Genomic DNA, 18,932 nt, shown 5'->3' with positions numbered 1-18,932 from the left:
CTGAAACTGGTTGACCGTCTACAGCAGGGGTCGGCAACCTATGGCACGCGTGCCACCATTGGCACGAGGCATAATCACTGGCACGCGACACGCTGGACCAGCATCAGCAAAAATATATATAATTTAATATAAATTATTATATTAATGGATTATAATTTCAAGTTAAAAGTATCGCCCCCCCCCAACGGTTTGGAATTATCGGTATCGGTATCGACGATACTGACCAGTATCATATCAAAATTCCGAGTATCGCCCACCCCTATAATCTAGTGATCTAGTGAAGAGTTAGTTAAGCGCTTTGTGACGTGTTGTGAAAAGCACTATACAAATAAACTTTGACTGATTGATTGATTAAACAGTGTAATCTAGTAGAAACATAATTTTCTAAGAGTGTAATCTAGTGAAGAGTGTAATCGATTAGAAACATGATTTTCCAAGAGTGTAATCTAATGAACAGTGTAATCTAGTAGAAACATGATTTACAAAGAATGTAATTTAGTGAAGAGTGTAATCAATTAGAAACATGATTTTCCAAGTGTAATCTAGTGAAGAATATAATCTATTAGAAACATGATTTACTAAAGGTGGAAACATACTTGCTGTTAACTACGCGTTCGCGTACGCATCATGGCTGCTTCGCGTATCCTGCGTCGGTTTGGCGCGTAGGTCTTGCACGTCCTCCAAAAGTTAACGCGACGTGTACGCGAGGTGCAATACACACAAAACCGCTAGGGGCAGTGTAGCCGCTAACCAGCATCAAAATGGACACAACGATATCCAACGACACAAACTCGCCATTCTCACAACGTCTTTGATTTAACGGCCTTACATACCACCTACGAAGGGATCGCTGTCGTCGTTTTTTCTGCCGTGACCGTAAAATTACCCAAAGGCTAATCTCCTCGAGTGTTGCCATGTTTGCATCGTTAAAATACCGAAGCCCTTTCTACGTTCTGCCCTCTAGTGGACGCCTCCAGTTTCACGCGTTGCACATAGGCTAGTATGTTCTCAGTAACGTTCACAACGCAGCCGGTTGTCTACGCGAACGCATGGGCAAACAGCAAGTATGTTTCCAGCTTAAGAGTATAATCTAGTGAAGAGTGTAATCTAGTAGAAACATGATTTACTAAAGAGTATAATCTAGTGATCTATTGAAGAGTGTAATCTAGCAGAATCATGATTTACTAAGAGTGTAATCTAGTGAAGTGTAATCTAGTAGAAACACGATTTACTAAGAGTATAATCTAGTGAAGAGTGTAATCTATTAGAAACATGATTTACCAAGAATGTAATCTATTAGAAACCTGATTTACTAAGACTGTAATCTAGTGAAGAGTGTAATCGATTAGAAACATGATTTTCCAAGAGTGTTATCTAGTGAAGAATATAATCTATTAGAAAAATGATTTACTAAGAGTATAATCTATTGATCTAGTGAAGAGTGTAACCTAGCAGAAACATGATTTACTATGAGTGTAATCTAGTGATTTAGTGAAGAGTGTAATCGATTAGAAACATGATTTACTAAGAGTATAATCTAGTGATCTAGTGAAGTGTAATCTAGTAGAAACATGATTTACAAAGAATGTAATTTAGTGAAGAGTGTAATCAATTAGAAACATGATTTTCCAAGTGTAATCTAGTGAAGAATATAATCTATTAGAAACATGATTTACTAAGAGTATAATCTAGTAAAGAGTGTAATCTAGTAGAAACATGATTTACTAAGACTATAATCTAGTGATCTATTGAAGAGTGTAATCTAGTAGAATCATGATTTACTAAGAGTGCAATCTAGTGATCTAGTGAAGTGTAATCTAGTAGAAACAATTTACTAAGAGTATAATCTAGTGAAGAGTGTAATCTATTAGAAACATGATTTACCAAGAGTGTAATCTAGTAATCTAGTGAAGGGTGTAATCTATTAGAAACCTGATTTACTAAGACTGTAATCTAGTGAAGAGTGTAATTGATTAGAAACACGATTTACTAAAAGTATAATCTAGTGAAGAGTGTAATCTATTAGAAACATGATTTGCCAAGAGTGTAATCTAGTGAAGAATATAACCTATTAGAAACATGATTTACCAAGAATGTAATCTATTAGAAACCTGATTTACTAAGACTGTAATCTAGTGAAGAGTGTAATCGATTAGAAACATGATTTTCCAAGAGTGTAATCTAGTGAAGAATATAATCTATTAGAAAAATGATTTACTAAGAGTATAATCTATTGATCTAGTGAAGAGTGTAACCTAGCAGAAACATGATTTACTATGAGTGTAATCTAGTGATCTAGTGAAGAGTGTAATCGATTAGAAACATGATTTACTAAGAGTATAATCTAGTGAAGTGTAATCTAGTAGAAACATGATTTACAAAGAATGTAATTTAGTGAAGAGTGTAATCAATTAGAAACATGATTTTCCAAGTGTAATCTAGTGAAGAATATAATCTATTAGAAACATGATTTACTAAGAGTATAATCTAGTGATCTATTGAAGAGTGTAATCTAGTAGAATCATGATTTACTAAGAGTGTAATCTAGTGATCTAGTGAAGTGTAATCTAGTAGAAACACGATTTACTAAGAGTATAATCTAGTGAAGAGTGTAATCTATTAGAAACATGATTTACCAAGAGTGTAATCTAGTAATCTAGTGAAGGGTGTAATCTATTAGAAACCTGATTTACTAAGACTGTAATCTAGTGAAGAGTGTAATTGATTAGAAACACAATTTACTAAGAGTATAATCTAGTGATCTAGTGAAGAGTGTAATCTATTAGAAACATGATTTGCCAAGAGTGTAATCTAGTGAAGAGTGTAATCTATTAGAAACATGATTTACCAAGAGTGTAATCTAGTAATCTAGTGAAGGGTGTAATCTATTAGAAACCTGATTTACTAAGAGTGTAATCTAGTGAAGAGTGTAATCAATTAGAAACATGATTTACTAAGAGTGTAATCTATTGATCTAGTGAAGAGTGTAACCTAGCAGAAACATGATTTACTATGAGTGTAATCTAGTGATCTAGTGAAGAGTGTAATCGATTAGAAACATGATTTACTAAGAGTATAATCTAGTGAAAAGTATAATCTAGAAGAGTGTAACCTAGTAAAAACATGATTTACTATGAGTGTAATCTAGTGATCCAGTGAAGAGTGTAAGCTATTAGAAACATGATTTATTAAGAGTGTAATCTAGTGAAGAGTGTAATCAATTAGAAACATGATTTACTAAGAGTGTAATCTAGTGATCTAGTGAAGAGTGTAATCGATTAGAAACATGATTTTCCAAGAGTGTAATCTAGTGATCTAGTGAAGTGTAATCTATTATAAACATGATTTACTAAGAGTGTAATCTAGTGAAGAGTGTTATCGATTAGAAACATGATTTTCCAAGAATGTAATCTAGTGATCTAGTGAAGAGTGTAATCTAGTAGAAACATGATTTACTTATAGTGTAATCGAATGATCTAGTGGAGTGTAACCCAGGGCTTCAACAAGGTTCGCATGCTGGGCTCCAGACAAAAAAAATACTCAAGCTAGTAGGTCCTAAGAGGGGAAAAAAATCAGGCACTAATAACTTTTTCTAGGCTCCATAATAATGTACAAACTAATAAGCATTGCAACACTCACATCAGATCAGCTGTTATTTAGGATCTCTGCCATCCAACATGCCTGATGTTTTACTCTTCCCTGTAACTGGTTAAGTTGATTTCATGTTCGCATATTCAGAATTAGACATGTTATTTTAAATGTACTACTGTCACCATCTACAAATTACCTTAACATGAATGAAAGTGCTGGTCGTAAAGGCCCCAGAGCACTGTACACTCAGTTTTTCTGCAAAAATTTCAAGTTTTTAAACAATCCTTCATAAGACAAAAACAAGTTGTATAAGTGCACATTTTGTCAAATATTTCAATAGCTTTTAAAATGTCCATCATACGAGCATAAAATAAGTTATAGTACATTAAGTGCATCCTAATCAACAACCTTGTTTTGTGGACTTATTATGGACAGCTTAAAAGCTATTAAAATATTTGACAAAAACTGACCACCACAAATTGGTGCAAGGTATAAATACCCATCTTTTAGTTGTAGGTTGTTATTTAGGATGCACTTAACAATGTAATACGTCTTTGGTGGTCATAGATGGACCGTTTAAAAGCTATTGAATTTATTGCAAAAAACGCAGTGTGCAGTGCTCTGGGGCCTTTCCGTGTTCAGGTCATTTGTAGACGGTGCCTTAGACGTTACAGCGATGACAGGAGTATATTTAAAAAACCATGTTTTTAAAATACAACTATTCCTAACATAAACAAAGTTGTAGATCTTTGTCTTGGTTGTCAGAAATAAGAATTAGCATATTTTGGCACTTTTAACTTAAAGGTATTGAAAAAAGAATTCCCAATATGCGAACGGGAAACAAACTTTACCAAGTTTCCTTGTATGCATACAAGTGACTTTTGATCCCATTAAAATTAACTTAAAACTATGTACAGTTATAAAGGAGTGTGTGACTCTTATGGTCCGAGAGATATGTAGACTGTGTGGAAAAAATCAGATATTTTGTCTTTGTATTTTCAATAAGCTAACGCTTATTGCTAAAGTTTCAGCTCCGCTGCTTTGCGAGGCACGTGATCGGATTCCTACATTTGTTGATGGGCAGAGACGAACGTGTGAGTGGAGCTACAGCTTATCGTTTAACTTTTAAAATACAAACTCACCCATAAAAAGATAATGCAGAAATAATTTTATTACTCGCAAATTTATATTTATGGTCGGGATTGCGACCATTTTAGTCGCAGTCTGGAGCCTTGGCATGTGCCTCTGTCTTTTTTCAAGATAAAAGAAGAGTACAAAATTTGAATTAGAAGAGTAGCCTACTAATTTTTTTTACAAGCTGTCCGCGACCAGTGATGTCAGTAACTCTAATCTTACCACTTTTTTCGGTAACGAGTAATATAACGCGCTACTATTTCCAGTCTAGTAATCAGATTAAAGTTACTTATCCAAATAACTGTGCGTTACTATTTTTATTTGCCCTAGTAAAAATATATATATTTTTGCTTTCTTCTTGGCTCAGTTATACTTTTGCATCTGACCATAGCGCTCGACTCCGCACGCTGCGTGCGACCCTGTGAGAGCGCGCGACCCTGTGAGAGCGCGAGCACGTTTTACAAGTCATTTTTTGCAGTATTCTCCGAAACGATATGTGGTAGTATAAAGAAACACCCTCAAAAACAGGGGAAGGAACATTTACCTGAAGAATTTTAATGTTGCTTTGTGTTCCACGTTTGAAAAGTGCTGGAATTTTGACTAGCGTAGCCTACTTCAAAATGCTTGAAATTGTAATGGTATTCACAACAAATAGCTGTCTGACTGAACAATTCGCTTATATTACGTTTACAAATAAATGTACAAATAATACCGCGCAGCTACACAAACGTAATGTCAGGATATAGCGACTACTACTCATCACGGTGAATTCCCTAACGGACAGACACTTGGCCACTCAAAGAGTCTTAGCCCTTTAAGTGACACTGGGGGTGGGCGGGTCCTGCGCGCGCCAGAGTTGCGTTATCAATCAAGTTTCCCTCCTCTGGATTTTTGGATTAAGCAGTTTGTGCCTCGGTTACCAAACCTGCTTCAATACATTGTTACTGTTAAAAATGCACTTCCAATAAAGTGAGTATTGGAAAATTTTATTTTGCTGCTGAAACTACTAAAGTAACTTGTAATCTAACGTAGTATTACTTTTAAAATCAAGTAATCAGTAACGTAACTAAGTTACTTTTAAAAGGAGTAATCAGTAATCGGATAACTTTTTCAAGGTAACTAAGCCATCACTGTCCGCGACCTACCCAGAACGTGTCTGCGACCCACTAGTTGAGAATCACTGGTGTAACCTATTAGAAACACGATTAACTAAGAGTGCAATCTAGTGATCTAGTGAAGTGTAATCTATTAGAAACATGATTTTCTAAGAGTATAATCTAGTGATCTAGTGGAGTGTAATCTAGTAGAAACATGATTTACTACAAGTGTAATCTAGTGATCTAGTGAAGAGTGTAATCTATTAGAAACATGATTTACTAACAGTGTTAATTTTGCCAGCAATTTTAGTTTTAGTTTTAGTCTTAGTCTTTTGACTAAAATGTGATTTAGTTTTAATCATAATTTAGTCATTGGAGTTGTTTTTAGTTTTAGTCTAGTTTTAGTCGACTAATTATCATTAGAATTTAGTCGACTAATTATCAAGAATTTAGTTGATTAAAATATAAATGGTGTAATAGTCATTATATACACTTGCACAAAATGAAACATTAACCAGTTACAGAATATTATTGTTTGTATGTGCAATATATACAAAAAACAAATTTCCAAACAACTTTATTGACCTGAACTTATAGTTACTGAGCATAACAATAACAAAACATTGATGACCAGGGGGGTATTCAAGAAAGCAGGTTTAACAAACTCTAAACTTAACCCTGAACTCTGGAGTTGTCTTACCCCGAGCTGACATACTCAGAGTTTTCGGTTCCAAAATGGCTGATCGGAGTTAAAGTAATCAGGGTCGCTCAACTCTGAGTAGGTTGACCCAGACAGAAGCACGTTCACGCGTAACTATAAAAAGCATTCTTAATGGAACGCAGATAAATAGGATTTATCATGGACTTAAACGCAAAAATCAGCCGAGCATCGTATTTCACACCACTGTAGCTTGAAGTATTAATGACTGCGTATGCAGAATATTTAGATATTATTAAACGTAAATGTAATACTGCGGTAGCTGCTAGAGAAAGGCAGTCAGCATGTCAAAAAATTGCCAACAGAGTTAATGTGTGAGTGAAAATGATATTTTTATATTTAGCAGAAGGGCGCGATTATATTATTATATTCTCCACGTTTATAATACTGTATTGAGTTTTTAAATATATTTTTAATTGAACACTTACTAATTCCAGGTCTAATCTGAGTGGTGTGAAACACACATGGCATCAGATAAAAATGAAGTATAAGAATATAGTACAAAGTGGTATGGCTGTACATAACTATATGTTATTCTTAAAATATATTCTAAAATATATTTATTTACAGGAAAAATGAAATATAACAGTGAATTTGACTGTAATGTATATTAAAAGGTTACAGGGTGGATGGTGGGGTGGGTGGTGGTGCATGATTTAATGTGGAAATGAGTGATTGCAGATGGAGTCTCTGACAACTCCACCATCTCTGTTGTCACCCACATGCATGTAAGGTTCCTCATCTGTGGGCATGTCAGAGATGGTAGGCTGTCGCTCTTCCTGGATGGTTGCAATGTTGTGTAATACCACATATGCCATTATTATGTGGCATGCCCTATCACAGGTTACTCTGAGCCCCTTCAGGCACTGGAACCTGGCCTCGAGGATTCCTAGGGTCATTTCAATTCTTGTCCTGGTTTTGCTGTGGGCCTGATTGTAGCAGGACTGTGGTCCAGGTGCAAGATCTGAATAGGGAGTCATGAGATAGGCCTATAGGACAGGCAGGGATACCCTCTGTCTCCATGAAGGAGGCCGTCATAGTGTCCTATAATCGCACTAGGGTTTGCAATGATTTAACTATTACACTGCATGTGAACAACTAGCAAAACTACCACAGGCCTACTCTATTCAGATTTGTTGTACAGTGTGGAATCATACACGGATCTTGGCCATCTGGTTTCAACATTTGTGATGAGGTGGGAAGCATCACATATGATCTTGATGGGGAGAACGGTCTGTTACAATAGCTACGTTATTTTTGTTACCATTAAAGATAAGTACATTATTCATTAAGGATTATAAAGGTTAGTACCTGTACATTAATGCTATGGATGGATTTTCTGTTTATGTAATCGCCTTCATGTTCTAATGGTGCTGTAATAGGTAGCATATGTGGGTTCCATCAATCACTCTAGGAAATCCTTAAAATGTAAATGGAATGAAGTTCGTTATATATTGCTTCTCCTTTGCTTAATTTCTTTATTGTCCGTGTGAATTAAAGACAAACCAACGATGCTGTGGAATTCCTCTTTGATGTCCATAGCTGGCTTATGCCCAGGAAACACCACAAAACTGGGCACTAGTCGTTTTATGCCAGACATACTTTACAGACCGACATACAGTAGCTTTGCTGACAGGTTCTGCATCTCCTACACTATAAAGAAAACTTCCACTAGCAAAAAAAAAACGAAGAGAGATGTATAAAAATCTGGAGAGAATTTAGGGCTGATCCGCGATGTGTAATATTTGAAATTTGACGCTTAATAATGTTATTGATGTAAGTAATGGATTGTGCTGAAAAACGATAACGTTCATTTAAAAATAATCCGAATAATCGGGGTTTTATAAGGCGTTCCCGATGAAGAGCTCGGCGAATAAACTGAGCTTCAATATCCACATGATCCTCGAGGAAAGGACACGTCATGATGACGTGTTTGTACAGTTGTGATCAAATTTATTCAACCCCCACTGAAATAAAGTGTTTTGGCCAGTTTGACATTGATTTTGATCATTTCAGTCATCTTATTTACAATTATATCAAAGAGGCACTTATAAATTAGACAAACATAACATAATATTTATGATGGAATAACCACAAATGTCTTTACTGTGCTCACATCATTATCAGTTTTATTCAACCCCCTAGTGACATTATTTTTTAGTACTTAGTACAACATCCTTTTCCAGTTATGACAGCTTTCAAGCGTGAAGCATAGCTTGACACAAGTGTCTTGCAGCGACCTATGGGTATCTTAGCCCATTCTTCATGGGCAAAAGCCTCCAGTTCAGTCACATTCTTAGGCTTGCGCACTGCAACTGCCTTCTTTAGGTCCCACCAGAGGTTCTCAATTGGATTTAAGTCTGGTGATTGCGATGGCCACTCTAGAATGTTCCAGCCTTTCATGTTCAACCATGCTCTAGTGGACTTGGATGTGTGCTTCGGATCATTGTCCTGTTGGAAGGTCCAACGTCTCCCAAGCCGCAGGTTTGTGACTGACTCCATCACATTTTCCTCCAAGATCTCCTGGTACTGAAGGGAATTCATGGTACCCTGCACATGTTGAAGCTTTCCTGTACCATTAGAAGCAAAACAGCCCCAAAGCATAATTGACCCCCCGCCATGCTTCACAGTAGGCAAGGTGTTCTTTTGTTCATAAGCCTGGTTCTTCCTTCTCCAAACATAGCGCTGGTCCATTGTCCCAAACAGTTCTAATTTAGTTTCATCTGACCACAGTACACTGTTCCAAAACCTTTGTGGCTTGTCCACATGACTTTTGGCATACTGCAGTCGACTTTTCTTGTTCTTTGGAGTCAGCAAGGGGGTGCGTCTGGGCGTTCTGGCATGGAGGTCTTCGTTATGCAGTGCGCGCCTTATTGTCTGAGCTGAAACTTCAGTGCCCACATCTGACAGGTCTTTTTTCAGTTCCTTAGCAGTCACGCGGGGATTTTTCTCCACATTACGCTTCAGGTAGCGCACAGCAGTCGCGGTCAGGATCTTCTTTCTGCCACGACCAGGTAACGTTTCCACTGTGCCCTTTAACTTGAACTTGCGAATGATACTTCCGATAGTGTCTCTTGGAATATTTAACAACTTCGCAATCTTTTTATATCCATTGCCATTCTTGTGAAGAGCAATAACCTCTTCTCTTGTCTTCTGGGACCATTCTCTTGCCTTCACCATGCTTGGAAACACACCAGTAGATGTCTAGAAGGAGCTGAGTATCACAGTCCTTTTAAATCTGCCTAATTGGTGCTTATCATGCTTGATTGCTGCTCGTTGACATCCACAGATGTTTTCAATACCTGATGGAAAACACTGGAATGAACCTCTGTTCTTAGGAGTGGTAGTCGTAAAGGGGTTGAATAATTGTGTCAATGAAGAAATCACAAAAAGGCCATTTAATACTTTATGACAAAAAAAATTGATGCTATCTTAGTTGCATTTAGTTCTTTAACAAGTCCTTGTAAGATTTCATTATGAACACAATTACAAATGTGCACTGAATTCCATAAAACCCTTCGCAGCATTGGGGGTTGAATAAATTTGATCACAACTGTAACTCTGATTTAGGTTCAAGTTAACCTGCCAGCGAGCAGGTTAGCTTCAGAACATAAGTTGCTATAGTAACTGACTCATGGTCTCTTTAAGCTCGGTTTCTGGAACGGAAAACCTCGAGTTTCTGTGAATTCTGAGTTAACTTACCTGGTTTTCTCGCTTAACCCGCTTCTTGGAATACCCCAGTAGGCCCGCTCTACCTGACAAACATATAAAGTTTATGAACAATACATATTACATTCTATATAAAACTGGGTGCCGTAAAAACAACAATGCCATAGCCCGCAGATGTCGTTTCATTTGTCGATTTTTCCCGACATCATCATCCCACATGGTTTACACACCGGTTTGTTTTTCTCAAAGTAAAATGAGAAATGTGTCCATATATCGCCGCTCATCTTTCTCCCTGCTGACACTGTCGAGTTAACTTCGAGTTTAATTTCATGAGTGACCACAGTTCACAGGCTGGTTTGGTCTTCCCGGGTTCTGAGCGATGTGAAGACGTTAGTACTGATTGGACGGTTACCCGGTTTGTCCCGCCTCTCCGTGTGCGCTAAAGTAGTTACGGTTGGATCTCTTAACTTATCCCTACCTTTCACTAAACTAAATCAGGTCTTATTGGATGTCGTCGTCGCTGGCCAATATTTTCATCTCGTTTTTATTTGTTGACGAAAATGTCCATTAATTTCGTCATCGTTTTTATCCCTTCGTATAGTTTTTATTTAGTTATCATCTCATTTTCGTCATGAAAAAAAGGTTTGTTGACGAAAACTATGACAAAAATTATTCATCAATGAAATTAACACAGTTTACTAAGAGTGTAATCTAGCAGAAACATGATTTACTAAGAGTGTAATCTAGCAGAAAAATGATTTACTAATGTCTTACTTTTCCAGTGAGACTGGGAGACCAAGCAGCATGTGCACCCCCCAGTGTTGCCATGGCACCCGCACCTTTTCAGAAGCTGTGTTGTTTTGGGGTTCCTCATCACTTCCTGTACATACAACCCGTTTGTTTCATTGGTTATCATGACATCCTGTCTCTTCATTAGCTGTTGCCCTGTCTGATGTACCTGTCTTGTTTTTCAGTTGTCGATTTTGGATCATTACTTTCTCATTCTGCATTCCAGTATTTTGAGGCCTGACAGGACTGATTATAGGAAGCAGATGTGTACGACCTGGACCAGGCGTGTTAAACATGTGCTCAGCTTATGCCCCTTGCATTTGGCATATTTTCCACATTAATCTCCATTGTAAGGCGTCCCTAAGAGGATCTGCAGTTGCAGAAAATGTTCTTTTAAAACCTGTAAAATGTAAAATATCTTGTTGTTTACCCTTTAACTGAAAGCAGGTTTTCTGTGTGTTCTTGCTCATAGACGTTCTTTGTGGATCATAACTGCCGTGCCACGACGTTCATCGACCCACGTCTGCCCCTGCAGAGCTCACGCTCCACCGGCATCATGGCACACCGCCTGCACCTGAGCCGTCAAAGGAGCCACAGTGCAGGAGAGGTAGGGGTGGGTTTGTACTCACAGCCACAGTGCAGGAGAGGTAGGGGTGGGTTTGTACTCACAGCCACAGTGCAGGAGAGGTAGGGGTGTATTTGTACTCACAGCCACAGTGCAGGAGAGGTAGGGGTGTGTTTATTCTCACAGCCACAGCACAGGAGAGGTAGGGGTGTGTTTGTACTCACAGCCACAGCACAGGAGAGGTAGGGGTGTGTTTGTACTCACAGCCACAGCACAGGAGAGGTAGGGGTGTGTATTCTCACAGCCACAGCACAGGAGAGATAGAGGTGTGTTTGTACTCACAGCCACAGTGCAGGAGAGGTAGGGGTGGGTTTGTACTCACAGCCACAGTGCAGGAGAAGTAGGGGTGGGTTTGTACTCACAGCCACAGTGCAGGAGAAGTAGGGGTGGGTTTGTACTCACAGCCACAGTGCAGGAGAAGTAGGGGTGGGTTTGTACTCACAGCCACAGTGCAGGAGAAGTAGGGGTGGGTTTGTACTCACAGCCACAGCGCAGGAGAGGTAGGGGTGGGTTTGTACTCACAGCCACAGTGCAGGAGAAGTAGGGGTGGGTTTGTACTCACAGCCACAGCGCAGGAGAGGTAGGGGTGTGTTTGTACTCACAGCCACAGTGCAGGAGAAGTAGGGGTGGGTTTGTACTCACAGCCACAGCACAGGAGAGGTAGGGGTGGGTTTGTACTCACAGCCACAGCGCAGGAGAGGTAGGGGTGGGTTTGTATTCACAGCCACAGCGCAGGTGAGATAGAGGTGTGTTTGTACTCACAGCCACAGTGCAGGAGAGGTAGGGGTGTGTTTGTTCTCACAGCCACAATGCAGGAGAGGAAGGGGTGTGTTTGTACTCACAGCCACAGTGCAGGAGAGGTAGGGTGTGTTTGTATTCACAGTCACAGTGCAGGAGAGGTAGGAGTGTGTTTGTTCTCACAGCCACAATGCAGGAGAGGAAGGGGTGTGTTTGTACTCACAGCCACAGTGCAGGAGAGGTAAGGGGGTGTTTGTATTCACAGTCACAGTGCAGGAGAGGTAGGAGTGTGTTTGTTCTCACAGTCACAGTGTTTCCTATTGTTTCAGGTAATAGAAGACTCACACACTCCAAGTTCCCAGACACAGCCAAGACCCTCAAACACTTTCAGTGGTTCCAGTCGCTCCCAGTACCAAGATCTTGTACCTATGGGTGAGCCAGTACTTCTAATTCTACACAGACAAGCTGATTGGTGCCACAATCCTGGACAAATCTCCACTGATATCTGTTGGCAGAGGGGTTATTTAGAGATCAAAGGAGAGATCAAAAGACAGACCGGATAAAAGACATAATTAAGAATGCCACTATTCTCTGTGCAACAGACAACTTTGCCTGTCATTGCACTCAGTAGTTGCAAGTCAGTGGGTTCCACATTCAGACCTGCAATTATGTTCAACTACTATCTTTGTTCCTGTAGCTTACAATGAGAAGATTGTGGCATTCCTGCGACAGCCAAATATCTTAGAGATCCTACAGGAGAGGCAACCAGAACTCGTGAGAAACCACTCCCTCAAGTACGGTTCCTCGTCCCACAAACTGTATTGACAACATTGTTTTTAAATGTAATCAAATCAAAAGCCTTATTTAACCTTCTCCATGTTTAGTGAAGGTCTTATGAGTGTAAAAACAGTGATTTGTGTTGTTTTGTATTTGTTGATAGTTCTTAACTATATTCTGCAAAAGAGATTCTTCATTTTGACAAAAGTTAATGTTATATGAATTTCTAGAGAGAAAGTACAATTTATTCGTAATGAAGGGTCTTCTGGATTAGCACGACTCTCTAGTGATGCGGACCTGGTAATGCTACTCAGGTCAGTTGTGTGTTTGTGTGTATACATGTTTGTGTATGTATGTGTGAGTGAGTGAGTGAGTCTGTGTGTGTGTCAGTTAGGGTTAGGGTGCATGTGTGCATGTATGTGTATGGTTTGTGTATATGTGTGCATATGTATGTGTGCGTGCATGTTTGTGAGTGTGTGCAGCTGATCTGCAGTTGTGTGTGTGTGTGTGTGTGTGTGAGATATATGCAGGAGTGAAGCAATGCACTGAACACTGCACTGAACACTGTGCATGTGCTATGTAAGTGTTAGAGTATTTATAAATGTCAGGGTCAGTTATGAAAATGGAAAGTGTCTCAACTGTAAAAGCTTCTATGGTTGTAATGTTTTGGTTTTTGATCCCCATTCTGCTACCGGCTGAAATATTTGTATGCCATTTATATTTTGCCAAAACCAGTCCTACAGTAGACAGACACACTGAAGTTTCTACTTTGTTCCAACACCAGAATTTGGACAAAGTCATTGCTGTCATTCTGTGAGCCAGAAGAAACTAGTGAAGCTGGCCTAATACTGGGCCTTCACTTGACTGCTATCTGAGTAAAGTTGGTTAAGAGAGTGGTGTGTAGATTTATCTGTGTAGAAGGGAGAGCTTTAGCCCACAATGTGAGGAGTGTCTGAATGTCTCCTTACTCCTTGCAGTCTGTTTGAAGAGGAAGTGATGTCGTATGTGCCTCCTCATGCCTTACCACACCCGGGCCACGCTCACGCCTCCCCCCAGAGCTCCCCTGGTGTGCACGGACATCACCCTGTTTCACCACATATACCAGGGCCTTCGTTTGTCTCTCTAATATCACTGTGTATCATTAAGTCATGCTGTGATACCGCAAACGTGGGTAGTCTTGCAAGTAATTTAATAATAAATAACCGAAGACTACTGTTATTGTCATGATATATGTTTTAAAATGTCAACACTGAAAATGTCAACAATGAAAATGTGGGATTTTATTCTTCCTTGTTTCTCTGTCTTGCAAACACACACACACACACACACACACACACACACACACACACACACACACACACACACACAATCTCACTCACTCTCACACACACACACACACACACACACACACACACACACACACACACACACACACACACACACACACACACACACAGGTACTCCCAGAGCAAACGCTCGTGCTCCTGCCCCATATAAACGTGACTTTGAGGCCAAACTGAGAAACTTCTACCGGAAGTTGGAGACAAAGGGCTATGGGCAGGGTCCAGGGAAAGTGAAGTACGTTCCCCTCTATCTGCCTACCTCTGTGGCTTTGGAGGAATATTGTGTTTTGATTCTGTGTCAGATTACAGTAAACGTTAGATTAACTAGGTGTGGCTTCACAAATGCTTTGGAAGATCATTCAGTGCGTTGTGAAATCTCACTAGTTTCACCTCCATTCCTTTTGGTTTGATTCAGTTATTTGTGGTGTATTTTGAGAAGTATTCAGTTTTACATATAATCTGGTCTTAATGCTGTTTTGTGGTCTTCACTGTTTTAGTTCGATCCAGTGTAAAGATGGGAACTGTTGAACTGTTGCACTTTTTAATCTTTTCAAGCCACCATGTACATTATTGACAGACATTTCAGTGAGAGCACTGAGAACTTCATTTGATAAATTGTCACACCTTGAAAAATATATGGGCACAAAACATGTAATTATATTAAATTGTATATTATGTTACATTATTAATGTCTTAATAATAATAATAATAATAATAATAATAATAATAATGGCTTAACATGCTTTCTAAGCAGTGATACTTGAAATAATCCATTATTACCTGTAATTGTTTGATGTCACTGTCGTTCCATTTCCAGACTGATAATTCGCAGAGATCACCTGCTGGAGGATGCGTTTAACCAGATCATGTGCTACTCCCGCAAAGACCTGCAGAGGAGCAAACTCTACGTTAGCTTTGTCGGAGAAGAGGGGTGCGTAAATCACACCGTTCTACAGTTCCATAGAGGTTCAGGTATCTGTTTACTGACACACATCTCATTTGAACACGTTTCATACAGGTTGGGTGGAATGAAATAAATGCCAATCTCATTTGGACAAGCATATACTTCTTCCCCATCCAGAGATTTGCACTTTTTGACTGTAGACACATCAAAAATCTCTATATGTCTCATATTCTTGTACATCATGGGTGTCCAGCTCCAGGTCTCATGACGGAGCACCTAGAGAGTAGATCTCTGGTTCCCCTGGTTCACGTGGCCTTTGTTTGTTATTTAGGTTGGACTACAGTGGCCCTTCGAGGGAGTTCTTCTTCCTAGTATCCCAGGAACTCTTTAACCCGTATTATGGACTCTTCGAATACTCCGCCAATGACACCTACACTGTGCAGATCAGTCCCATGTCAGCGTTTGTCGATAACCACCATGAATGGTGAGGAAAACGGATGACTAAGTCTCACACAGTTTTACTGTGTGAGACAACATGGGGTACTTAAGATTATAATTTCAATTAGAAACTTCCAAGTGATCATCAATGGATGTTTATTGCTGTGTGGGAACTGGTTTGTCCCATATATACTTGTTGCTGTTTTTCTAAGGTTCCGGTTCAGTGGACGCATCTTGGGTCTGGCCCTCATTCACCAGTTCCTTCTGGATGCCTTCTTCACTCGGCCATTTTATAAAGGCCTGCTACGCATGTGAGTCTTTGCACTGAGATAAATGTTATGTTTCTCTCTTACATAACACTTAATAAGTAATAAAATGATAGAACTCTGACAAGGTTCTCATTTTAACGTCCTTTTACTTTGCAACAGGGCATATCACAAGACAGGTATCCATTCGCGGATACAGCACTAATTACATGTGCATGTAAACATCCGTGACATAAAATAGTGCCTTTTAAGTAAAGTTAAAGAAAGCCGATACATAACAATTCCTCCCTTCCAACTTTGAGGCACACAATGAGAATTCAACAAAACTGAAGAAGCCCACTTAATTATTCATCGAACATTAGAAGGAAAATCTTAACCTTCATTTTCAAATGTATTAACCATTCAATATTATTACTGTTATCGTTATTTATCTTTAATTAACCCTTAACGATAGCAATTTTACAAATCAAGTCTGTCCGGTGGTTTATGTGTCCTCATAGGATATCGACGTCCTAGAGAATCAGGCACACTTGAGGGCGGGGCATTGCCAATAGTCACTGAAGTGGGACTGTTCTCCCCGGTTGACATGTTCGGTGTTGAATTGTCCTCTTGCCTAGTGGGCAAGATGGTTGTCACAGACTGGGTGGAGTCATTTCCTGGTGACGCATCCAAGAGTTGATCAACATGCCTGCGCCATACGCCGTTAGGCTCCACACTCACAGTGTAAGAGAGTGGGCCTGTTGACAGTGTAAGAGAGTGGGCCTGTTGGTGACAGTGTAAGAGAGTGGGCCTGTTGACAGTGTAAGAGAGTGGGCCTGTTGACAGTGTAAGAGAGTGGGCCTGTTGACAGTGTAAGAGAGTGGGCCTGTTGGTGACAGTGTAAGAGAGTGGGCCTGTTGACAGTGTAAGAGAGTGGGCCTGTTTGTGACAGGATTTGAGCCTGTTGCCACTTGTTATTTGGGTTACGATAGTCTCTAGCCAGAACTTTTTGTCCAATGTCAAAAGATCTCAGTTTCCTTTGTTGTTGAACAGGTGAACACTGTTTGATTGTAACATGTTGGCGGATGTCTGGTTTCAGTAAGTCCAAGCGAGACCGTAGATTCCATCCCAGAAACAACATTGCAGGAGATTGTCCAGTTGAGTGTGGAGTATTTCTACATGTCAAAATAAAGTTGGCTATTTTCTGCGGTAGGGGTACTTCCTCCTTCCTGCTTGCCTTCATAGACTGTTTAAAAGTCTGTAGCGTTCAGGCAATCCATTAGTTGCCGGGTGGTGAGGAGCAGATGTAATGTGCTTTATGCCATTGCTTTTCAGCAACGCTTGGAAGTCTTCACTGGTGAACTGCGTACCGTTATCACTCACTAACTGGAGTGGATATCCGGTGCGTGCAAATAACATTCGGAGCTGGTCAACGGTTGTCGATGTGGTAGCTTTGTTCATAGTGAAAATCTCTGGCCATTTTGAGTGTGCATCAACCACTAGAAGAAACATGCAGTCCATGAATGGTCCCGCAAAATCCACGTGTATGCGCTGCCATGGGGCTGTTGGCCATTCCCAAGTGTGAACCGGGGCAAGCTGGGGTTGGCGCAAGGTCTGGTGGGAACCTGTACATGTTTTAACAAGAGCCTCAATTTGGTTATCAAGGCCCGGCCACCACACATAGCTCCTTGCAAGGCTTTTCATTTTGACTACCCCCATGTGTCCATCATGCAGCGAGTTTAGCACGTGGGAGCACAGTTTGCGTGGTACAATAACACGTGTTCCCCACATGACACAACCTTGGCACACAGTGAGTTGATCTTTTCTTGTAAAATAGTCAGAGAATTCATTATCTACTTGTGTTGGCCAACCATTTATAGTTAGCTCATATACCTTTGAAAGCAGAGGGTCGTTTCTTGTTTCTTTACAAATTTGTTTACTGGTCACAGGGAGAGGTTCCATTTGCAGCATGTGAAGGGTCAACGTAGGGTCGGTGTCTTTTCCTGTGATGGGCGGAGGCAGGCGAGACAGTCCATCTGCATTTCCATGCTGCTTTGTTCCCTTGTGTTCAATCGTGTACATGTGAGCTAGGGCTGCACGATTAATCGTATTTTTATCGTTATCGCGATGTGAAGTTTCACGATAAACACATCGAAAGAGCCACGATAACTCCTTGAATAACAGCAAACTCAAATTGCATTATCCTCGTCCAGCAATAGAGGGAGCTATTCGCGCTGCAGACTATGATCACGTGACGTAAGTAGGCAAGAGGCAGAGTGAGGCAGAGTTGCCAGGTTTGCGGTTTTGCCAAATTGGGCTTGTTTGAAAATCCAGCCGCGGGTAAAAATTCTGGGGCCGCGGGGTGCGGTTTTTTGGGCTACTTTTGAGTTGGGCTACTGCGGAAGTTACAAGTCAACACTAAGAATCGATCGCGATATAATACACCCCCCCCGCCGACAACTTACACTCGCAGATTTTGTGCGGAAAACTTTTGTAGGACCTGGCAACCCTGGAGTGAGGCGAACACGCTCATCAGACACGCGATTTGGTTTAAGCCTGGTTGGCGAAAAATAACGTAATCGCGGCGGCGTCGCCCGTGTGCAATTGCCTCGCGCCGATTCACGAGGTCGTGCACCTCTCGAATTTTGTAAGTTCGCGCACGCCGCGTCTCGGCGCAACGAGAACAGTCATGTTTGCAGGGTTCATACACCTATACAAGGTGGAATTCAAGCACTTGTACGTCACTTTCAAGGTCCATTTCAATAATTCCCAGCACGTTATTGAATTAAATATTTATACATATACTCTAAATGATTCGAAATAATTCGCTTTTTTATCACATTATTTAATGTTATTATTTATTT

At 40.1% G+C, this 18,932-nt stretch overlaps 1 protein-coding gene across 1 annotated transcript in view; it reads left to right on the top strand.

The window, feature by feature from the left end:
* hecw2a (HECT, C2 and WW domain containing E3 ubiquitin protein ligase 2a) overlaps nucleotides 1–18,932 on the top strand; it is a 63,938-nt gene that overhangs the window by 30,406 nt on the left and 14,600 nt on the right. The window contains exons 17-25 of the mRNA XM_076998505.1: nucleotides 11,471–11,605; nucleotides 12,691–12,793; nucleotides 13,059–13,155; nucleotides 13,369–13,452; nucleotides 14,116–14,204; nucleotides 14,596–14,716; nucleotides 15,299–15,412; nucleotides 15,717–15,869; nucleotides 16,036–16,134. Coding sequence (XP_076854620.1) covers nucleotides 11,471–11,605; nucleotides 12,691–12,793; nucleotides 13,059–13,155; nucleotides 13,369–13,452; nucleotides 14,116–14,204; nucleotides 14,596–14,716; nucleotides 15,299–15,412; nucleotides 15,717–15,869; nucleotides 16,036–16,134 — 995 coding nt within the window. The remainder of the gene's footprint in view (nucleotides 1–11,470; nucleotides 11,606–12,690; nucleotides 12,794–13,058; nucleotides 13,156–13,368; nucleotides 13,453–14,115; nucleotides 14,205–14,595; nucleotides 14,717–15,298; nucleotides 15,413–15,716; nucleotides 15,870–16,035; nucleotides 16,135–18,932) is intronic.

The sequence above is a fragment of the Brachyhypopomus gauderio genome, chromosome 3 (genome assembly GCF_052324685.1).
Source record: "Brachyhypopomus gauderio isolate BG-103 chromosome 3, BGAUD_0.2, whole genome shotgun sequence".
NCBI lineage: Eukaryota > Metazoa > Chordata > Actinopteri > Gymnotiformes > Hypopomidae > Brachyhypopomus > Brachyhypopomus gauderio.
Note: the sequence above shows the minus strand (reverse complement) of the source record. Positions and strands in the feature narration are given on the sequence as shown.